Genomic DNA, 20,877 nt, shown 5'->3' with positions numbered 1-20,877 from the left:
TCAGGAGGATCTGCTCCAAGGCCTTCCCCGGCAGCAAGCTCAGGCTGCCAGGCCTATGGATCCTGGATCATCCTTCCCACCGAGCCTTCCCATGCACGGCTCTTCCATTGGCACATCTGCGCTCAGCTGGGATTACTCTGCTCACCCAGGGCTGCTGGTAAAGGATCAAGAGCAGGCTGGCCAGGTCTTTCTCCAGCTCCTTCTGTGCTCTTGGGGAAGGTAGAACCTTCCACAGGAAAGCAACTGGTGCCACAAGGAGTGGGTGGCATCAGGCAGCTCTGGGGAAGCCCCTCAGGAATGCTGTATCCTGAGGGAACACTGTTGGCCTTGACCTGTTGGCACCTGCAGAAGCTTAAAATCAGCTGCCTCAGCTTCCAGAGCCTCTCTTGGCCAGCATCCTGACGTGGATGCAGGATGGCTGCCAGGCGCTGCTGGGACCCAGCGGGACAGGAGCGGCTGTCTCGTGTCCACGCAGCACCAGTGACACAGCCAGGGCCATCCCGAGAGCAGACAGACACTCACGGGCCAGCAGAGAGGAGCAAGGAGCACTGGGCTCCTCTCAGGGTATCTCAGCTGCGCTCGCTCCACAACACGCCCCCATTTGAAGGCCTGCTGATGCCCAGCTGCCAGAAATGCCTCCCTTGTGCTCTCCAAGATGCACAGGGAGAGCCAAGGAGCAGGACACCTCGGCAGGCAAACCTTCCAAGCCTTTTCTGAGGCCAGGCACACACCAAGATCAGCCAAGACTCTCCACCACGCTGCCTGGCCCACCCAGCCCAGTCTGTGCTGGCCCTGGGCCACAGCAGCTCCCAGCAAGCAGGAGGCAAATGCATCTTGCCAAGAGATGCAACACAGCAGACGGGAAGATGTGAAAAGTGAGTGTGTAATGGCCTTTTAATTCACAGCTCTCAGAGAGAGCTGTGGGGCTCACAGATGGACAGAGATGGTTCTGCTCACCCCTCTGTCCAAAGGGGGGGTAACACACGCTGCTGCAGGTGCTTGGGTTGGTCTCTGCAGGTCCAGGTGGATGCCAAACCTGCTCTTCACAGCCTTCTCCCTTCCCCTCTCCCTCTGCCAAGTGCAGTGGGCCTCAAGGACTGAAAGGAGCACAGAGAGCCAAAGGGGGACACTTGCACCTGCCTCACTGGGAGCTCCCTGGGAAGCACTTTCCTTGAGAAGCAAGCCCCTGTCCTCCAAAGGCATTTCCCCAAATGTGCGGCTTTTCTGCTCAACACCAACACACCCTTAGGAAACGCTGGCAAGGCTGAAGGACTTCACGTCCTTTCAGGACAGGCACTCCAGCTCTAGCTCCTATTCCCCCAAGTGCCTTTCCAGGTGGAGGCTCAGACGTGCAGCCCCAGGCCCTCTACAAACACAAGCTGCTCACTGCCTCTTCACCTGCCTCAACTCCTGCCTGCGCCCACGGCACCAAGACCAGGCTGTTCCCAGCCAGAGCCCAGAGCCCTGCTCCCGCAGGACGCTCTTGCCAGCACCTTCCAGGCCTCTCTGCTGTGCACACAGCGCTTTTCATGCCCGCTCCCAACAGGCTCTGGAAGGCAGAGCACAGCCTGGCTGCCTCTGCCACCAGCACAGCCCAAACACAGGCAGAGGAAGAAGCAGCAGGGGCTGTTTTGCGGCCATGCCCAAGAGAGACTGGCAGGGTGCCCTCCCTCTGCTCTCACTTGCTTGGCTTTCTGACTGGCTCTGAGCCTGGGGCTGCCATTCCTCACTTGTGGGCACCAGAACCACAGCCGGGATCCCAGCACTGCCTGAGAGTGCTCCAGGCACTGGCAGGGTCGTGTGTCCCAGTCTTGGGCACCGCGCTGCTGCTTCCTTTGCCCTCAGGCACACCCAAAGCTCCCTGCTAAGCCTGGATGGTCGCTGGTTCGGCCCTCTCCCTGATCCTGTGCAGGGATGGACACTGCTGAGCCTTCAGGAAGTTATTCCTGAAAACTTCCAGCATTCCAAGCTCCTTTGCCCTCTGTGAAAGCTTGCCATGGAATCCCTCACAGCTGCCTTCAGAGCATACTCAGCTTGGCTCTTCCTAATTCCAGGGGCTCCAGGCTGCACAGCAAGATCTGCAACTCCACAGGGTTGTGGAACTGCACCTTCAGCACAGGCACCTCTCCAGCCTGATCTGCCCTCGTTCTGTGTGTGTGTGCACAGAACACGGCGTGGAAGAGAACAGCAGCAGGGGCCTGTGTGTCCCAGGGCCCGGGATTTGGGCCGCTTCAGCTCCACAGAGATGCAGGTAAGGGGGAGAAATCAAACTGTTTATTAAGGGAAGGGAAGGGGAAGGGATGAGATGGGGGGAAAAAGAAGGTGATGGGCAGGGTCTGAGGGCTGGAGGGACGGAGCTGTCAACAGGGAATGGGGAGGGAGCTGTCAACAGGGAGGGGGAAGGCAGCAGCTATGGGAGCTTGCAGCAGGCACAGCTGTGGCCAGCATCAGGTGTGCCTGGGGCTCCAGTGACATTGAGTCCTGGTGCTCTCTTCACAGTCTCCTGGTACTCTGCTGTCGTGGTTTGACACGGAAAATGAATTTTCTCAAAAGAAAGAGGTCAATTTGGATATGACCAATTGAAGGTGGACACGCCTCTGAGAACACAGAGGGGTTAAAAGCAGAATTCCCAGGAGAACTCGCTCTCTTTGGTTCTGGTCAGCGTGCAGTGCAGGACTCTCCCCTGCCCATCCGTGGCTGGGCGGGGGAGGGGAAGGCCCCTGGCCTGACTGAGGTAGGCCAAAGGGTGGAGGGGCCTGGGAACCCCCTGCAGATGGAAGGGTGGAGAAAATCTGGGATGTCTCCGTTTCCCCCCAGAGTCTCTCTTTCTCAAGAGAGAGAGAAAGAGACAGCGGTGGTTTTGCCAGCAGTTCACCGCGGGGAAGAAGAGCTGGGGGGGCCGCAAGGTGCCCAGCTGCCTGTGGGAGTGGGAGCCTGGGCAGCGAGCCGTCTCTGGGAGTCGGGACTTTTAACCCTTCCTGAGAAATGAAAGCTTTGTGAAATTTTTCTCCTCCTCGGTTTGAAAGAGAGGAAGAGAGACAGCTTGGACCCTGGGATGTTGGAAGGAGAAATTTTAGGTGGGAGGAGATGATGGAGTGGCTTTTTGCTGGACTTTTTCTTGGTAGCCACAGACTGAACTGATCTTCTCCTCCAAGAGAGACTGTATTTTAGGAGGATGCTGGTGAGCCAAAGAGACCATGCTTCAGCTGGGAAAAGACAGAAGTTGAACAAACAAAGAAAAGTTAGGGAAGTTTGTGGTGGTGTCCCCTGTCTTCAGAGAAGAAGAGAAGATCTCTGTTCTTGGACCCTCAGCCCCAGGGGGAAATTGGGGGAATTGTGGCCCCAAAAATAAAAAACTGAACTGTTGTTTTTTCCCCTCTTGGCAGGGCATCCTTGAAAGGAAAAATCCTAAAAGCAGTCTGTCCATCCATGCATTGGTGGTGAGAGCACTGTGCATGGAAAGGAGAGGGCCACCATGGCAAACTCTTTCTCTGGGTGGTGCTATGTGTGACATGGAAGCACAGGATGTGGCAGCTGTGTTTCCTGGGCGGGTCTGTGGCACAGGAGGGGCTCCTCTCTTCCTTGATGAACTGAGTATCGGTTGTCTGGAGGGTGGACACCTGATTGGAGACGAGATTGTGTCCCACTGTGGTTTGTTGGGGTTGGGTGGTGAGAGGAGGAATACTTTGGAAGGTTTTCATTTTGAATTTTGTGTGGTGTTTTTATCTTTTTTTTTCTTTTATAGTAGTATAGTAGTAGTAGCTTAATAAAGTTTTTTTCCTTGTTATTAAGCTTGGGCCTGCTTTGCTCTGTTCTCGATTGCATTTCGCAGCATTCAATTGAGAGGTTGCATTTTCATGGGGGCACTGGCATTGTGTGCCAGTGTCAAACCATGACAGCCATACTCCTTGATTTCCTTCTCAGGCTTTTCCAGTCCAGGTGTCTCCAACTATGCCAGGGGGCAGTGTCCGGGGTTGACACTCCTTGATGTTTGCGGATGATGATCGTAGATTTTTCTCGATGGTCATTATGGTTTTTGGGTACCTTTTGGGTTATTCCCAGTTTATTGAGATGTTAAGCTCATTTCCCTTGAGTGGTGTAACATCCCTTAAAAAACCCATTAGAATTCCTTTCCCCAAGGCAAAGGCAAACCAAGCCTGACTAGAGAAATGAAAAAAAATTAAACTTGGTAGATTATCCAACACACATGTGCAGTGCAAGCCCCCGGCTGCTGAGTCTCAGGAGAAGGCTGAGGGAAATGCACCCACTACGCCCCCTCTGCGACTCACTCGGCATCTGGTGCAGAAGTTTGGATGTCTGCAGGGGTTGCTTGTCTCCTCTGGGTCTGTTCTTCCTTCCCTCTGGGAGGGCCTTAATGGAAATCAGCTCCATTTCTCCTGCAGACCAGAGTGGCAGGGAGTCACTGCAGGCTGGTGATATTCTGATACAAGGAAACAGGTGTGCATACAAACCAGGCTGTGAAAAGCCAGTGTCCATAAAGGAGCCAGAGGAGCCCTGCAGCTTTGTTTGAATAAAGGGAGAGAGTCCATGGGGACATCTGCTGCTGGGCTTTTCTCTCTCAAAGTTTTGGAGGACACAGCCTCTATTTAAACTCCTGGCCACATGCTGCCCTCTTCCTTTCCCCACTGGCTGAGGTACCAGGCCAGGGGACTGCAGGGACCTTTGTACCCTCTTTTCCTTTTGCAAGGTATTACTTCTGGTTTCCATCCAAACTGTAATAGATAGAATAGGAGATGATTGGCTCTTGCAATTAAGGGATGAATATTGTGTGTATCTTAAGAGAAGCTTTATTGATGTAGAGTTATGTTATTGTGATTTGTTTAGATGTTCTCCGTTCTCCCCACAGTCCCCTTCCCCCTTTTATAAATGAAAATTAGTCCAGCCAAATTTAAAATGAAACAATAAAAAGTTATTCAGGATTGAATTCTCTCTGAGCAGGCCAAAAGGAAAAGGACAGCGCTGAGCCCAGGTTCGGCACTGGGTGCGTGACAGGAAGGAGCCTCTCGGCAGAGGTTCCCCTGGACACACACACCACCCTCCCGGACCCTGCAGTTCTTATAGGAAATTTTCTGCCCGAGGCCAGGATTTCAGTCACCTGCCTTTTCTTTCCATTCAGAGTCCCACATATTCATAAAGTTCTTTTCTCTGAGCCGGGGTTGAACAATCCAGGTCCAGGTGTGGACAATTTTTCCTGATGAGGTTATGGGAACCGTGGCATTCAGATGCATCAGCCCGGAGGACTCCAGCGATCCCAATCTTGAGTCGCTACCGGGATGATCAGCTCCCAGGTGTTCCAGTATCTCCTTTTGGGACAGCCCATCTCCAGACTAGCCACATGTATTAATTGTAAATGAGGCATTGTCCAAAAAAAACCTGGCTCTGGTGTAAACAAATATGTGTGTGTGTGGGGGGGGGCAGCTTACAGTGCTGGTATGTGTATTGTGTAAAAACTAAATATTATACATGCCAAATCATATTTGCCTTGATTCAATACAACAATATTTCATTGGAGTAAATTATAATCATACATCTCACCCCCCACTCCCTATTGTTCCCACCAGACAGCCTGGGCTGTCTAGACAGGTAGAAAGAAGGCGTGTGTGGTATTCACATATCCTTTGAACAGTGAGAGACACAGGCTTTCCCAGGAACATCCTGGGGAAGGCTGTGAGAAAGCTCAGAGAAAGAAGAAAAACAATTATCTCCATTTGCTGCATCTGATGTTTGGCACATGTGGAATGTGTTATGGAGATTGTTTACCAAAGAGGGATTTCTTCATTGGACTCTGGTGATGGTGTTTTGATTTCATTTGACCAACTGGAGCCACTCTGTGTTGGACTGTCTCTAAGGGTCACGGGTTTCTCTTCAGTATAGCAGTAATATAGTTTTTAGTATAGTGTAATATAGGACAGCTTAATAAAGCTTTTATTCATCCTTCTGCAAACATGGAGTCAATGCACGTCATTCCCTGCAGTGGGGGTCCACCACAATAGGTATCGACATATACCCCTTGCATGGGAGAGTAGGAATGGAAAAGCTTGTTGCTGGGGGGACGCGGCGTGACAACACCTGACCTTCAAACACAGCTACAAGAAATAAATTCCACCAATAAACGGCAAAGAAGGGTTGACTGACAGACTTTGGGAGGGCCCAGGGGTGGCTGATGCACCCTCCAGGAATGTAAAAGGTGAAGCATCAATCTTGAAGATGAGGCAGCCACCTGGCAGGTAGCAGCCGTGGGGCAGGGGGTCTTCCCAGGCCTGTTCTTCCTTATGAGTCCTTCTCTTATGTTTTTGTAAATGTCTAATAAACGTTTTAAAACTTTTAAAGTGTGCAGTTGTTTCTCACAAAACCCAGTCCTAAGGTGGGATGGTCGTGTTACTCCTGACAGGAATGGGCTCCCTGCAGTTCGAGCTGTTCTGCAGCCTGTGCTTTTCCATACCCTGCTTTGCTCTTCAGGTGGCAGATGGCTTGGGCAGGTCACTCCAGACACATGAGAGTGCCAGGGTAGGCCCAACCCCTAAAGCTCTCACAGAGCTGTGCTTGACTCCAAATTAGGTAAGCATGAAACGGATTTTAAAGACTGTAGCACATCTGCAGTTTCAAGGGATAGTAAAGCCAGTGCTGCACTCTGAGAACTAAGTCCACAGTCTGAGTTGTTGATGTCATTTAACTAATTTGCAGCTCATTATTGTGATGATGATGATAGTAGCATAGAACATTTCCTTTTTTTTTTTCCTCCCCCAAATAAAAAGGTGCCATTCAGCTTCTGGAGAAGAGAACTCTCAAAGGTGCAGTTTGGCAGTCATGAAGGCAGAGGTGGGGGAGAGAAAGATATGCCCTGGAGGGATGCTCTGATGGGCTCCAGCATTTAAACAAGCTACTTTGATACATAGACTGGGCCATTTTCAATACTAAATGGCTGCATTAAATGGTTTTCCAGGCCTTATGCTGGCCAGAAAACTTTTAAAGCCCATGGGAGTTTAGCCTCCATGAGAAAGGCAGCATCAGTTCCTGTGCCAGGTGAGACATAGCGTTCAAAAGCTCAACTTGTGTTTAGAGAAGCCACCAGCCTAATGTAAGCAAGGCCAGAAAGCTTCTCCAGTCCTGCTGAGCGCGTGTGGCAGAGCTGTTGTGTTTTACAGCAGCTCCATGGCAGCACAGCAGCTGCAGCAGAGGGCTCAGGACAGCCTTGGGGGGAGCAGGGCGGCAGGAAGCTGAGCAAAGCCCCTGCTCTATGACTGAGGCACTTTGTGCAGAAGCAAACAAAGATGGTGACTTGAAAAGATTCCTGCTGTGCTCAAGGTTTGCCTCTGAAGACTGAGAGGTGAGCTTGTCAGGAATCCCAGAAAACATCAGGGAAAAGGTTTTAGGTTAGTTGTTGTGATTAGGCACAAGTCTCCTGTGGGAAAAGAGCCTCTGAAGCAGGCTGTGAGTCATAGAGTGACTTAGTTTTTAGTAGAGCATAGACTAGCAATTCAATGCATTTTATATTTTTATTCTAAAAGTGTGAAAATATTCTAAGTTTTTCTGAATACTAAAACTGCTTTGAAAAATATAGAACTGTTGTGGGAAAAGGGACTAAATATTTGGAGAATTTTCTATGAAAAATATTCCTAAATCCTGCAAAATGAAAACTAAACACAGTAGCTGCTGGTCTCAGGTGCCTGAAGCCCAGCTGCTGCCTGCCCAGCACTGGCTGTGCCCAGACAAGCAGCTCCGCCAGTGCTGGTGGGAGCACCCAGGGACCAGAGCTGAAGCCCAAAGATGCTGCTGGAGTCAGGCCCTACCCTGGCAGGAGGGCTGTACCTCCTGTCCTGGCTGGACACCAGGGCCAGCACCTTTGGGGACAGAGGGTTCTGTTATGGGTGGTGGCAGCATGTCCCCAGCAGTAAGTGGGTAATGCAGCTGCGGAAGGCATGTTGGAAACTGGCTTGGGGAAGGCTGATGACAGGAACAGATCTGCATGGCTGAAGTCATCTGGTCTTGTGAAGCTGCAGAGGCGCTGCTGTGGAGAGAGGAGTGGCTGAGGCCCCAGCTGCCAGCGGCACACAGGGAGCCTCCTGCACAGCAGGCCCAGAGCTGGCAGGGCTCCCCAGCACGGCTGGAGCGGCTGGCACACCTTGGCCCAGCTGGACAGCTGCCCCTCAAGGCCCCGGCGAGCAGGGGACGGCTCTGGGCAGGCTCCCTGGCCAGGAGCGGGCCCCAGAGCGCCTCTGCCTTTCAGGGGCGATCTCGTCCCCGCTCTTTCTCCTCCCCACCTTGCTGTGCCTCTGTCCTGTGCCCCTGGGGCCGCTCGTGGCCAGGCAGCCTCAGTGGGAGCCAGCACTGGCTGCAGCCCCAGCGGGGCCCCAGGACAAGGCCCAGCAATGAAGGGGCCAAGGAAAGCACTGGGCACAGCAGAACCTTCAGCCGAGTTCTTTGGACAGCCATGGACTGGCCACAGCTCCACTGCAGCCTGACTGGAAATGTTTCCCATCTACATTAGACTTTTAAAATAAACTGTTTGAGGGAAAGATGATGAAAACACTCACCGTTTTCTCTTGCAGTAACACCAGATTCCAACACAGGTGAACATGAAGGAAAGCTCCAAAAAAAGCAGACCTGCAATTAACTGTATCAAACAGTGTGTTTCCCAATAGCAACCACTTCTGAGGCTGTTCTGGGCATCGGGAACAGGTGTTGTGGGGCCGGCAGCATCTGTGGGAGCAATGGGGAGCGTGAGCCCGCGCTGTGCTGCACTGCTGAGCTGGCAGCACGGTGGATACGGCCAGGACGTTCTCTGTTTGCCCCAGAGCTGGGGCCTGCAGGCACCTTGCCACCCCTTGGCACAGGCTGTGCCACCCAACAAAGGCCAGCAGGCCGGCAGGAGAGCCCGGGGCCAGCACAGCTGCTTGGGCCGTCTCTGCTTGGAGGGACAGGGACCAAACCCATCCCTGAGCAGCCCCTGCCAGCCCTGGCCCTCCCTGCCCCGCGACAGCTCCCCCAGCCCCAGGGGACAGAGCCAGGCCCTGTCAGGACCCAGTGCAGCCCCGGCCCAGTCGGGAGCCAGGGCTGGCTCTGGCCCTGGGCTCGCAGCAGGGCTCCCGCTCGGGGCTGCTCCTGTGCCTGGGGCCTCTGGGCACTCAGGGCCGGCTGCGGGAGCAGCTGCAGAGGGAGGGACATTGTTGGTGCACGAGTCCCGATTCCCCGGGGCTGTGAACGAGCTCCAGAGGCCTGGAAGCCGAGGCACCTCCAGCTTTGGCTGCTGCTGGGCCGTGCAAGGGCAGGGCCTGGGGGAAGAGCTGCTGCCACACAGCCCCGCCGAGGGCTGAGCCCGGCACAGCAATCACCTCTCGTGCCTGTGCCCGTGCCTGGCATCGCCTTCCTTCCTGCAGCAGAGGTTGGCACTGAGCCACTGCTTCCTCCGGGATGTGCCTCCTTCTGCAGAGATGTTTGGTCCATTTCTTGAGAAAGGAAAAGAGACAGCTGGATCAGATGGAACCATCCGCCATTGAGGGAGGTGGCATCTTCAGGAGGCAGTGCTATTCAAATCATGGTTAAGGACCAGAAAAACATCTGGGTTTTGGGACTGGGCCATGGCCCTCCCTCCTTCAAGCACCTGCCAAGCCTGGGCAGAAGTCATAAGGGGATGACCCAGGGCGAGGGCACACCCGTGCATGGTTCTGTCCTGGCACCTGCAGCGATGCCCCCCTGGCCGAGCTTTGGGCTCTGAGCTGGCAGCTCTCGCAGGGGGAAAGGCCTTGACCTACCCTCAGCATCTCCCAGAGCCTCCATCCTGAACGTGGGTTGGGAAGCCAGATCACTTTCACCAGCAGGGTTATCTGCAAAGAAAGGCAGGACAGAACAGCTCCTGTGACACTGTAGGAGATCCTCAGGCTGCACCCAAGGCTCAGCCCCAGGACACAGCCCTGGGTTCGGCCCCTTCCCTCTCTGCTCTTCTCTGGGGCTGCACAGAGCACACGGAAGGACACTCTGGCATTGCACACAGGAATAAAACTGACAGCTAAATGCTCCTTCCTCCCACTGACAGTGATCCTGTGGGATCACTCAGGGCTCCAGAAAGGGAGCAGGGCGAGGCTTCCAGATTCCTTCAACCCTGGGATGATGTTAAGGGAAGTGGAAGATGGGTGAGCTCTTGTCACACTGACTCTGATTTTTGTCTCAGGAAAGGCATATTGAAAACTTGCCTCCAACATCCTCCAAGAACTTCAAGCCATTTTCCACCACGGCTTCATAATAATCCAAGTCGCCATCCAAATCTAGAAGTGAGCACAGATCAGAACCATTTCCTTGGTGTGCTGTGGTCCCCTTCTGCCTTTAGGATCTGAGTACTTGCAAGGGGGTTGGGTAAGGCCTTGGGATCCAGATGTGAATGGAAAAGGCCAAAGGAGCACAGGGCCTGGGGAGCTCAGGGCTTGCTCCTGGTCACTGTCCATGCTCTTTGCAGGCCCTGGCAACATCCATGGATGGGCAGCTGGAGCAGCCTGGGGCCCTGGGGGTTCTCTTCTTCCCACAGAGGAAACCCTCCCTAAAGCCCAGGGGAAAACTGCAGCAGGCAGTTCCACAGGTATCCCTGCCTCCCCCTGTCCCTCCTGCCCTCTTACTGCTGGGACAAATCCCTCAGCCCAATGGCACATAGCCAGGCCCTCTCAGGACACTCTGGAGCCTTGCTCTCCCCCTCTGCCCTTTCCCCACCATGGGCACCCCGTGCAGTCACTTCCAGAGCTCGGGACGTGTCTCCCACAGAGGGACCCCAGCAGGACTGCTCAGTACCGGAGTGCCCCGGGCATAATAATCCCTCTGGGCTGTGCCGGCCTTGTCCGGGCTGTGCCCACGCTGCCAAGCAGCAGAGAGGGCAGCTCAAGGCTCAGCAGGGCTCAGGCCCAGAGGCACAGCAATTACCTCCTGTGACTGTGCCTGGCATCGCCTCCCTTCCTGCAGCAGAGGCTGGCACAGAATCTCTGCTTCCTCTGGGAAACACTGCCTTCAGCACAGCTTCTCCATCTACTTTGGAAGAAAGGGAAAGGCACAGCTGGAGCAGGTGAGGCTGTATCCCTTAGGGGAGGGCGCATCTTCAGGAGGCAATGCTTGTCAAAGTCATTGATATGGATCAGGAAAAGGCACAAGCTGTTGGGACTGGGCCAGAGCATGCCCGAGTGAGTAGCGCTCCCTTGCAAACAGCTGTGCCTCCTGATGTGCTCAGAGACAGGGAAACTTCAGGGGATTTCAGGGTGTGCATGACCCATGGTGCAGTTTGGGTTCCCTGTCAGCTGGTGCCAAATGCCTTCCTGCAGAGGCTGGGGAGAAGCTGCAGCCAGCCCAGGCTGGGAAACAGCCCTGCAGGCCAGGAGAGCAGCAGCGGGGCAGCGAGGCTGCCATGGATCCCTTCCCGCTGCGCCGGGCAGGGCCTGTCCAGATGTGCAGGGAAAGGCCCCAGCTGCTGAGTCCCAGGGGAAGGCTGAGGGAAATGCACCCACCTTGTCCTGCCTGTTCCATTTCCTTCAGCATTTTCCACATGACTTCAAATGGTTTCTGGGATTTCTTGTCTACCATCTGGTTGGTGTTTCCTATTGGAGGATCTTAACAGAAAGCTGTTCCATTTCCCAGGAATGGACCCCACAAAACCATTGCTCAGCCTGTGGGTTCAGCAGGGACACACTACTCACCCCTGTGATGGGAGCTGGGTTGGTGTGCATCATCCATCCCAGGAGCTGGAGAGATCCTCTCTGCAGAAACGCCTGTAACTGAACAGGCACAGGAGCTTCTGTCACCTGGTTCCTTCCAGATGGTCAATGATTATGAGACACTGAGAACATACCTGCAGGATGCCCAGAGGGCTTCAAAGCGTCATACCGCCAGGCTAATGGAGAAGCCTTTGGGGCATCCCCATCTAGAAGCAAACCAAGATGAGAAGGTTTCCATTGTGTGCCAGGGCTGGCTCTGGCCCTGGGCTCGCAGCAGGGCTCCCGCTCGGGGCTGCTCCTGTGCCTGGGGCCTCTGGGCACTCAGGGCCGGCTGCGGGAGCAGCTGCAGAGGGAGGGACATTGTTGGTGCACGAGTCCCGATTCCCCGGGCTGTGAACGAGCTCCAGAGGCCTGGAAGCCGAGGCACCTCCAGCTTTGGCTGCTGCCGGGCCGTGCAAGGGCAGGGCCTGGGGGAAGAGCTGCTGCCACACAGCCCCGCCGAGGGCTGAGCCCAGCACAGCAATCACCTCCTGTGCCCATGCCTGTGTCCGTGCTTGGCATCGCCTTCCTTCCTGCAGCAGAGGCTGGCACTGACCCACTGCCTCCTCCAGGAAGTGCCTCTTTCTGCACAGGCGTTTGGTCAATTACTTGAAAAAGGAAGAGGAACAGCTGGATCAGATGGAAACATTCCCCATTGGACAGGTGGCATCTTCAGGAGGCAATGCTTGTGAAACTCACAGGTAAAGATGAGGAGAATGCCCAGGCTATTGGGGCTGGGCCAGAGCACTCCCTTGTGAAAACAGCTGCACCTCCTGATCTGCTCAGAGACTGGGAAATTGCAGAGGATCTCAGACCCGTCCACAGCTGCTCTGGGCATCCTGTGCCAGGGCCTCCCCCCGCTCACAGGGAACAATTCCTGCCCAATATCCCATGTGGCCCTGCCCTGCGTTGGGTTGAAACCACTCCTGGTGTCCTGTCACTCCAGGCCCTTGCCCAAAGCCCCTCTCCAACAAGCCTGTCAGTCCATTCAGTGTGAATGCAGATAAATGTCAAGTTGAGTATTTCCTGCTGAAAATCCAGTTATGAAGATTCATTTTACAACAGAAATTACAAAGTAAAGAAAATATGTAAGACGATGCCTCATCTGAATTATGGCCCAAATAATTAGGGTCACTTTCCTTGGCAGTAGTCTAAATGGGGTAAAGACCTAAAAACAGAAATATGAATACCCGTGTTCAGGATCCTTCAGTCAGATAAATGACACCACAAAACAGTACAAGTGTACAACTGATTCTTTAGTTGCTTAATCACAGTAAATTGAGCATGACGAAATTTAACTCATCTGAGTTAAACAACACTGAAATCTGACTGGCATTAGGTCAGCTTCCAGACAGAATGAATTTTATGGCAAATTGATTACTATACTGTAACCATAATGTATGTATTCCTGTTCCATTGTAGCACAGACTTTCTTTATGCCTGTATCTTATCTGAAATTATTTACTTCAATCTGCTGTGGAGCAGAGTTGAGTCTCTGTCCTCTTCTGTCAGCCACAGTTGCCATCAGATTCGTCTGCCCAATGCTCATCCCACACACCAGGAAAGCAGCAGTGTGCTCATCCGGAGCCTCCCTCAGGGGGCTGCAAAGAAATCCATTAAAGAGATAGTAAATTACTGTGTAAATTACAAATAGCAAAGCAAAGGACTCATTTAGTGACCAGCAGTTTTACCACAAGGCTAAGTGACAGTCTGAAGCAAAGTTGAGGAAATTATCACATTTTTACACATGATTGCTCTTTGCAAACTGTGCTTTATTGAAACATTAAATACTTGAAGTGAAAATGAAACAAGCAACAGACACAGTGAGTTTGATAACATCAGATGTGCCTTCACACAGCACTCTTCACCTGACACTCTCTGCCAAGTCACTGCTTCCAAGATGCACAAAGCTTCATCAGTCATCACACTGGAGGAATGCAGTCTCCTTCATCAGCCAGCAACATTCAGGCTGTTAGCTCAGGAAACTTCCCTCACAAATAATATTTTACCTTTTAACAGCTAATTGAGGCTTCACAAAAAGAAAATAAAAAGACTCTCAGCCGTTGTGTATTACCATGCCTTTAACCTAATATCTTTATTCATTTTTTGCCAATTCTTATTCACAGATTAATTTCAAAAGTCCATTAACTTACACAAGTGAGACAAACTGAGATGCTGCTTTGAGACTGAGATCCATGACAGGGAAGTATTTTGCCAGAAAAGGTTTCTTTGAGTCATCCAGAACTCTGACATAAGCTTTAACTGTTTTTCCAATCTCCACCTGAAACAGATATATCCAGTCATTTTGCATTCACACCACTCTTATTTATTCGCATAAAAATTTTCACTTGATTTTGTATTATACTTGTAGTAGGCTAGTGGAGTTAGAGCCCCAAGGTTAGACTAGCACTGATTTTAAACACTAATCCCTGCCAGCTGGAGTTAGTGTCAGATGAAATGAATGAACTCAGGTCCTTCAGCTGGCAAGGGCATAATTAAAACATCCAGAAATATCAACACTTCTTTTGTTTAAGGTGCACCCAAGCTGGCAAGAGCAATGAGCTGGACTTTCTTCTGTTCAGTTTTAAAGCCTGACATATGGAAAATGACCCTGGGGCAAAACCTACTCCTAAAAGAATTGCTCACATGCACTTTAAACAGGAGGAAATGTAAATGAGCATGTCCATATAAATTAGGGATTAATATTACTATGTAAATGCAAAAGCTGAGATTTCTGCCACACAGAACACGAACAGATACCTGATACCCTGAGACCCTTATAACCTGAAGGGATAAATTTGGGAGGGAGAAACAGAGACACAGGGAGGTGTTCTCTGTTGTAGCATCTTGTCCATGTGTGATCTCTGTGCTCAGGACCAGCAGCACAGGAGTCAGGGCAGGCTGGATCAGCTCCTAATGCTGCTTCCAAGGCACTGACCTTGCCAACAACTTACACGTGAATTCCTGGATATCAGACACATGAATTTCAGCTTCAGCTGGGGCAGGGAAAGCCAGACACAGGTCTTGAATCATTACAGTCACTGATCCTGGGAGCAGAGGCTGCACCTGCAATGCCAAAAGAAAACTGCCTTATAGCACTTCTTTTGTCTCTTGTTCACAGGATAAAATTTGTATCACTTTCAGGGCAGAAGCAGTTGGATGCAGAAATCTCCAAGCTTACACAAGGAGAATCCTTCCACCGAAATAAAAATCAAGCTCTAAAATGTATGTAAAAAGTATTAAGCTACTGAGCTAGTGCAAACAGCCCCCAGGCACCAAGTGAATTACCAGCTCTTCATCTGGAACAGTCTGGCATCCTGTTACCCTCCCACCATCAGGAGAAAAAACACACAAATCCTTTAGAGCAACAAAATTTTCTTAGAGTGAAAACCAAAGCGATAAGGGGAAAAAAAAAGTGAGAACAAAAATTATGCCTGTAAAGCACTGGTATTGCTTCATGTAAGGTTTGTACTCTACTGTCACTGCTTCTCATCTGAGCAGCCAAAACCTGGTGGTAGATCCTGGCAAGTAAGAGGACAATTGACAGATCAGGTGTTTCTTTAATAAAACTATTATTACATTTATTTTAAAGAAAGAGAATGTTACACTTAACAGATAAAGAGAATAAAACAATGAAGAGAGAGACCTCTGGTCCCAAACACAAGCCCTCAGAACTAAGCACCCATTCCAAAGTCCCCTCTGCCAAGGCCATGCAGCCACACCTTGCTCCTCACATCAGCTCTGCAGTTCTCCTGCAACTCCCTGACCTTGTCACAGACCTCAGGACAATCCCAGCTGTTCTGCTCCCTTTGGCCAGGGAGCAGTGAAGTCGGGTGTCCTGCTGTGTGCTCTGGACTCTGAACAAGGGGAGATGGACAGGCCCCCCAGTGCACAGGAGCTCAGTGAACTCTCAGCTCTGCCCAGCAGCACCACAGGAGCCAGCAGCAGAGCAGTGGGGAAAGCTGACATTTTGTTCTGTGAGGGCACTACTCCTGTTTCTGCCTCAAAATAGAAAGGGATGTGAAGTTTTAATAAAGGTCAGCTTCCAGAACAGCAGCAGTTCCCAGAGAGGGTGGCTAACACAGGGGCTGGGCAGCAGGGCAGGGGAAGTGGCACAGGGAGGGAGCTGGAATGGAGCTCAGCTGGGCTGGGAGACCAGAGAAAGCAAACAGGGAAAAAGGCAAGCAGGGCTACTGCAACTTTTAAAACTCTTCCTGTCTCAGCAAACTCTGCTGTTCTCCTCTCCCATTATGTGCCCAGTGGCTCCCAGTATCCAGGGATATTGCACTGGTGGCCACTCTTCACTCTTCCCCTGCTACCACCCACCCATGCCCAGAGAAGCTGCTGTGTCAAAACCAGAGGGAGAGCTACAGAATTCCTCCTTGGCAGTCCCACTGAAGAGTCTGAGAATCACTGCTCCAGATAAGTTGAATTTAGTTTCTCACAAGAGTTTACTGCCAACTCATCCTCTGTCAACTTGGCTGCACTGGTACCTGCCATGGCAGCAGCCTTACAGAGCCTGCTGATTTCCCAGGCCATTCTGCTGCTTCCATGGAAAAACTCAGGGCTTGTACTGGGATGGAACCCAAGCACAGCACACAGGGCTAACAAACCTGCCAAATGTGTGTGGGGTTGCATTTTTTAAAAAATGTGTTTAATGTGGACTTCTCTCTCCTTTAATCTGACAGGCAGTTAAATCTCTTCCTACACTTCACAAAGCCTGTCTTGCTGTCACTGCTCCACTCCTGAATTCCAGACAAGACCACTGAACCTATCTCATGGACATCAGTTAAACCCATCAGGGAGACCGGACTAAAAAACTATTAAGAGTTTGAACAGTATACTATGTACAAAAAACTCCTCATCTCTTCTACTTTTTTTCTCACCCCTGTGCCTAGTTGGAAAAAATATTCCCACCTCACACTTAAATCAGTTAGAGACAATTAAGATGTTCCATCAATTCTTTTGATATTCTAATTTCCACCTTAGTTATCATTATTTCACAACTTTATCAGCATTACTTTTTAAAAGACAAACCTGTAATTGATACATTTATAAAAAACACTCTTTAGAGCAACTTGTTTTGTTTCAAGTTCTTTCCTAATGAAAGCAGCAATGCAAACACAGAGTTTTATTGGTGTTCACTGCAGAATGCATTTCATATCCCAGGCCTGATGAAGTCAAGCACACTTGCACTTTATTGGCATCTTCTAGTGGAAAAGTGCATTAGAAACTTCATATGGAGATCAGAATAAACTCTTTAATAAATATTCATTCACAAAACCAGGATGCAATACTGTGATTTTAAAATACCCTGAAACAACACTGTAGGATAGAAGAATTTGAAACCTTCAGAACTACTGGCCCACAGCAAATACTCCAGTATTACTTTGGAAACCAATTAATCTTATGGGTAGCTTCTGAATAATTCTGTCATGTTACTCTTTGTGGTGTGTTTGTGAAATCAGGAACATTTTACTACAAAGTTGTAATGGGTGAAGTACTTGGAACTGGCTTTTACCTTATACAGGGAACACAAGTGCATCAAAGCTGTAAAGAAACAATTTCCTGTACCTGAGACTAGAGCAGAAAGTGCCAGTGCAAAGATCCCCTGCCTGAAGCACAACCGTGACAGGCAAACACATCCAAAATGCAGCTACTGCCTCTCTATTCACACCTGCTGCAAAATGCCCAGGAGTGCTGAAGCTGCAGAACAATAACCTGGTTGGCAAAAAGGTGTAAAACCACAAAATACTGCACTCACCAAAGCAATGCCTTGAGTCTCTTCATGTGTCACTCTTACAATATTTGGCACACTGGTATTAATGAAAAAATATCCAGAACCTTGTTGGAGGAGAAGTTCTGCCTGCAAAACCAGAAAAGCATCCTGAATTAAGATTGTATCTTTCCAGTAAAGCTGTCTCCTCACACACCCCCTGTAATGTGTGATGTTTTCCTCCCTGCAGCTGGAAAGCAGCAGAGTAACTCCTCACCTGGATGTCAGGGTGGTTGTAGATGGAGAGCCCAGTGGGGCTCACTTTCACATCTTCCACAAGCATCACTTCAATGGTGGCAGGCCCTGGGAGCACAGCCTCGTGCTGCAAGAACAATGTTAGCAGTTACAGAAAGAGGCACAACACTGCCAGAGTCCTGTGTGTGCAGGGAGGATGTTTAAAGCAGGCAACCAAAGCTCAGAGCACAGGCTGAGGGATGAGATGCCCACAAGATCCAGAGGCCTCAGTCAGTCAGCACAGGGAAGGGCATCCTCAGGGCTGCTCTGTTCTGCACCCCTGGCCAAGGCAGAGGACAAGGGCCCAGCACTGCAGAATCAGTGAATGATGTCTGACAAGCACAGACAGGATATTAACTCTGAGCCACGGGCCCAAGTCATACAGAATGATAAGGAAAATGCACAAAGTGTTCTAGTTCTAACTCATCTTTTCATGCTTCTTAGCAGGCCACCAAAAGAAATTCTTCCTTAAGTGTAAGTACATGAATACGGGACTAAATGCAGCTTTAATCACTCACTCATAGCAACATTAGCTCAGAAAAGGAAAAAGATTTCTAGAGGAAGTCAGTACTCTGTACCCATTTCACCTCATTACTAGAATTATTTCCTTGATGTGGAAAGGATGTGATCTTTCCCTAATGACATAATAGGGTGTTCCACTTAAACATGGAACAACAGTCAAGACATCTTAATATCCCATCTACTAGGTTTTTGTTTGTGTTTTTGGCTGCAAGAAAGGAGAATGGGCAGGTTTGAAAGCAGAACAGAGCAGCCCATTGCTGATGTACTTGAAAAATGCACCCAGGTCACCTCATTTGAAAAAAACAACACATTCATGAGCCCACAAAGTGCAGCAGGACTAGCATCTACAGAGTCCTCCGAAATTTAAACACAGAGAATAGAACTTAAGAATATGCCAGTGTTCTCTGAACTCAAGGCAAAGTTTAGAGCAGCCTCTTTACTAATTATTTCGAAAAATAAGAAAGAATATATAATACTGGTTTAACAAAGCAGAGCACAGTGAACTACAAAATTATTGTAGAACATCAAGTATCCATATTACAGCTCGATTTCTAAGAGAGAAAAAAAAAAAAGAAACACAACCAAATATCGCAAATAACTTCAGCAGCAAAGTAACTGTGTCTCTGCGGTAATTCTCATTAAGCCATAGTCAAATTTTTCAGGGGACATACATCTGCACCATGCTTTCCCAACATGGGGAGAGTGGAAACCTCACAGAAAAGTCAAGAACCAAGTGGCAAAAAAGATCACCTCTCAAAGAATTTACTAAGCAGATGCCACACCTGGGCCAAGCTGAGAAGAACCTGGCCCACAGAGTATTTCACATTACTGGTGCCCATCTGCTACCTGCTTTGAGTTAAATCCTGTAACCGCTCATTGCATATTTAACTTTTTGCCTCAAGTGTGTTTTCAAGGTACTGCATATTGTTCAAATCCACTTAAATCTTGCTAACAAGATTAAACAGACATTCCAGTTAGGAAGCAGAATATTTTAAGAGTCAGTTATTGCACATGCCAGGTTATTCCACAGGCTGAAACCTGCCCTTATATTCAGTTTACAAAAGTGACATAAACAGAAAACTGCCAGCTGTTTACACCTGCCCTCTTTGTTCATCATCATTACCTTTTATTGTTTTTCTTCCCTAGCTAAGTATTTCAGGGAGTGGCTAATGACTTGTAAAATGAGAGCCTGTGCTTATGGCTGGCATCAGGAAAAAAAAAAAGAGAGCATCAGTCAGAGCCTGTCGGAATCTGTGGGTATTGGTGATTCCGAGATTGTAGAAAGTCTCTGTCTTTCTGCCCCGTTGCCAAAGAAGAAGCTATAATTTGTCTGTGCTGTTTTCAAGGTTGTTTATTCTTGCTTATCTCTAACATGTTCTGCTGCCCTGCCGCAGGTCTGTCCTGCAGGGCAGCGTGTGGGGCTCTGCCCCTCAGTGGGATGTTACAAACATTATATACCAGAAACTACGTGTACTATATTTATAATAATGTGCCAATATCTATAATCTACGTTGAACAGCGTGTCCCTAGCCTAAACCAATAGAAAAATGCCAACACTACAGTGAAACATGGAGGGCATGAAGAAGGAGGAAAAGGACAAGACACACCTAATTTTCTCTATCTTGTCCCCTCTGAACCCCTAATTTAGAAACCTAAAATTTTACTTTTGCACCTGTGTCACACTTAATTATTACTCATATCAAACACTCAGAGCTTGTAATTCATCCTGTAAGATTGAAAACTCCTCTCCATGGACAGAGATCACAGACAGTGTCTCTCGGGGCTCTGTATAGGGGGGTTCCTGACCCCTGCCAGAGTCCCAGACCTGCCAGGGCAGCCAGAGGGAAGCCCTGGATTCCCACAAGAGCCCAGACTAACACATGGTCCATATGAGGAATCAGTCAGCTTTTGCTTTGCTCATGCAGAACTTTCCCACCCAGCTCTGCAGGGGCAATAATCCATTTGCTTTCCCAGTGACAGCTGCATGAAGCACATGGCTGCTTTAATGAAGGACAAGCAGCAGAGAGTCACCAATTCATTAAAAAACCCTAAACTGAAACAAAACCAACTGAAACACTTCTCTGCAATGCCCTTGTTCAGATGGTTAAAAAACTCCCAAGGACTTGGACAAATTTGATTTGGATAGCAGCACCTAGTGCAGAGGAAAGCAGGAAAACCATGAACCAGTATCAAACCTCTGCAGAATGAACCGGACTGCACCAGGGAGCTGCCTGATTTGTACAGTACTGTGTGTGGAGGAAATAAAGCCACCAGACCACTGGGCATTGACCACAGGGAAATGGCAAATCCCCCCAGGTACTGTTACCGGTATTTGGGCTCTGGCTGCCTTCAGGTGGGGCTGCTGGAATCCAGTGGCAGTGGCAGAGATGGCAGCAGTTCCAAACGCATGGTCAACTACCACAGTTTGTAAGCTTAGAATGCAACAAAGATGAGAAATATATTCAGCTCCTCTAGGCTCATTCGCATCAGACAAGAACTTTCTCTCTCAAGACAGGTTCTAGACATTGGACTTGGTTCCTTTTTTCTCCTCTCTTTAATAGCACACACTAAAAAGTGCACATTGACGTTAAACTGAAG

At 49.9% G+C, this 20,877-nt stretch overlaps 1 protein-coding gene across 1 annotated transcript; it reads right to left on the bottom strand.

Moving 5' to 3' along the window:
* Positions 1-14,524: 14,524 nt before the first annotated feature.
* LOC140680557 (nuclear pore membrane glycoprotein 210-like) lies at positions 14,525-20,861 on the bottom strand. Its single transcript, XM_072918348.1, has 6 exons — positions 20,848-20,861; positions 20,606-20,711; positions 17,741-17,845; positions 17,512-17,613; positions 14,686-14,813; positions 14,525-14,531 (listed from the first exon to the last, which is right to left on the bottom strand). Exons 1-6 carry the CDS (start codon positions 20,859-20,861, stop codon positions 14,525-14,527), a joined length of 462 nt encoding a protein of 153 aa, XP_072774449.1.
* Positions 20,862-20,877: the final 16 nt, after the last annotated feature.

This window comes from Taeniopygia guttata, chromosome 25, assembly GCF_048771995.1.
Source record: "Taeniopygia guttata chromosome 25, bTaeGut7.mat, whole genome shotgun sequence".
NCBI lineage: Eukaryota > Metazoa > Chordata > Aves > Passeriformes > Estrildidae > Taeniopygia > Taeniopygia guttata.
The sequence above is the reverse complement of the archived record's forward strand: the minus strand, read 5'-3'. Positions and strand labels throughout refer to the sequence as shown.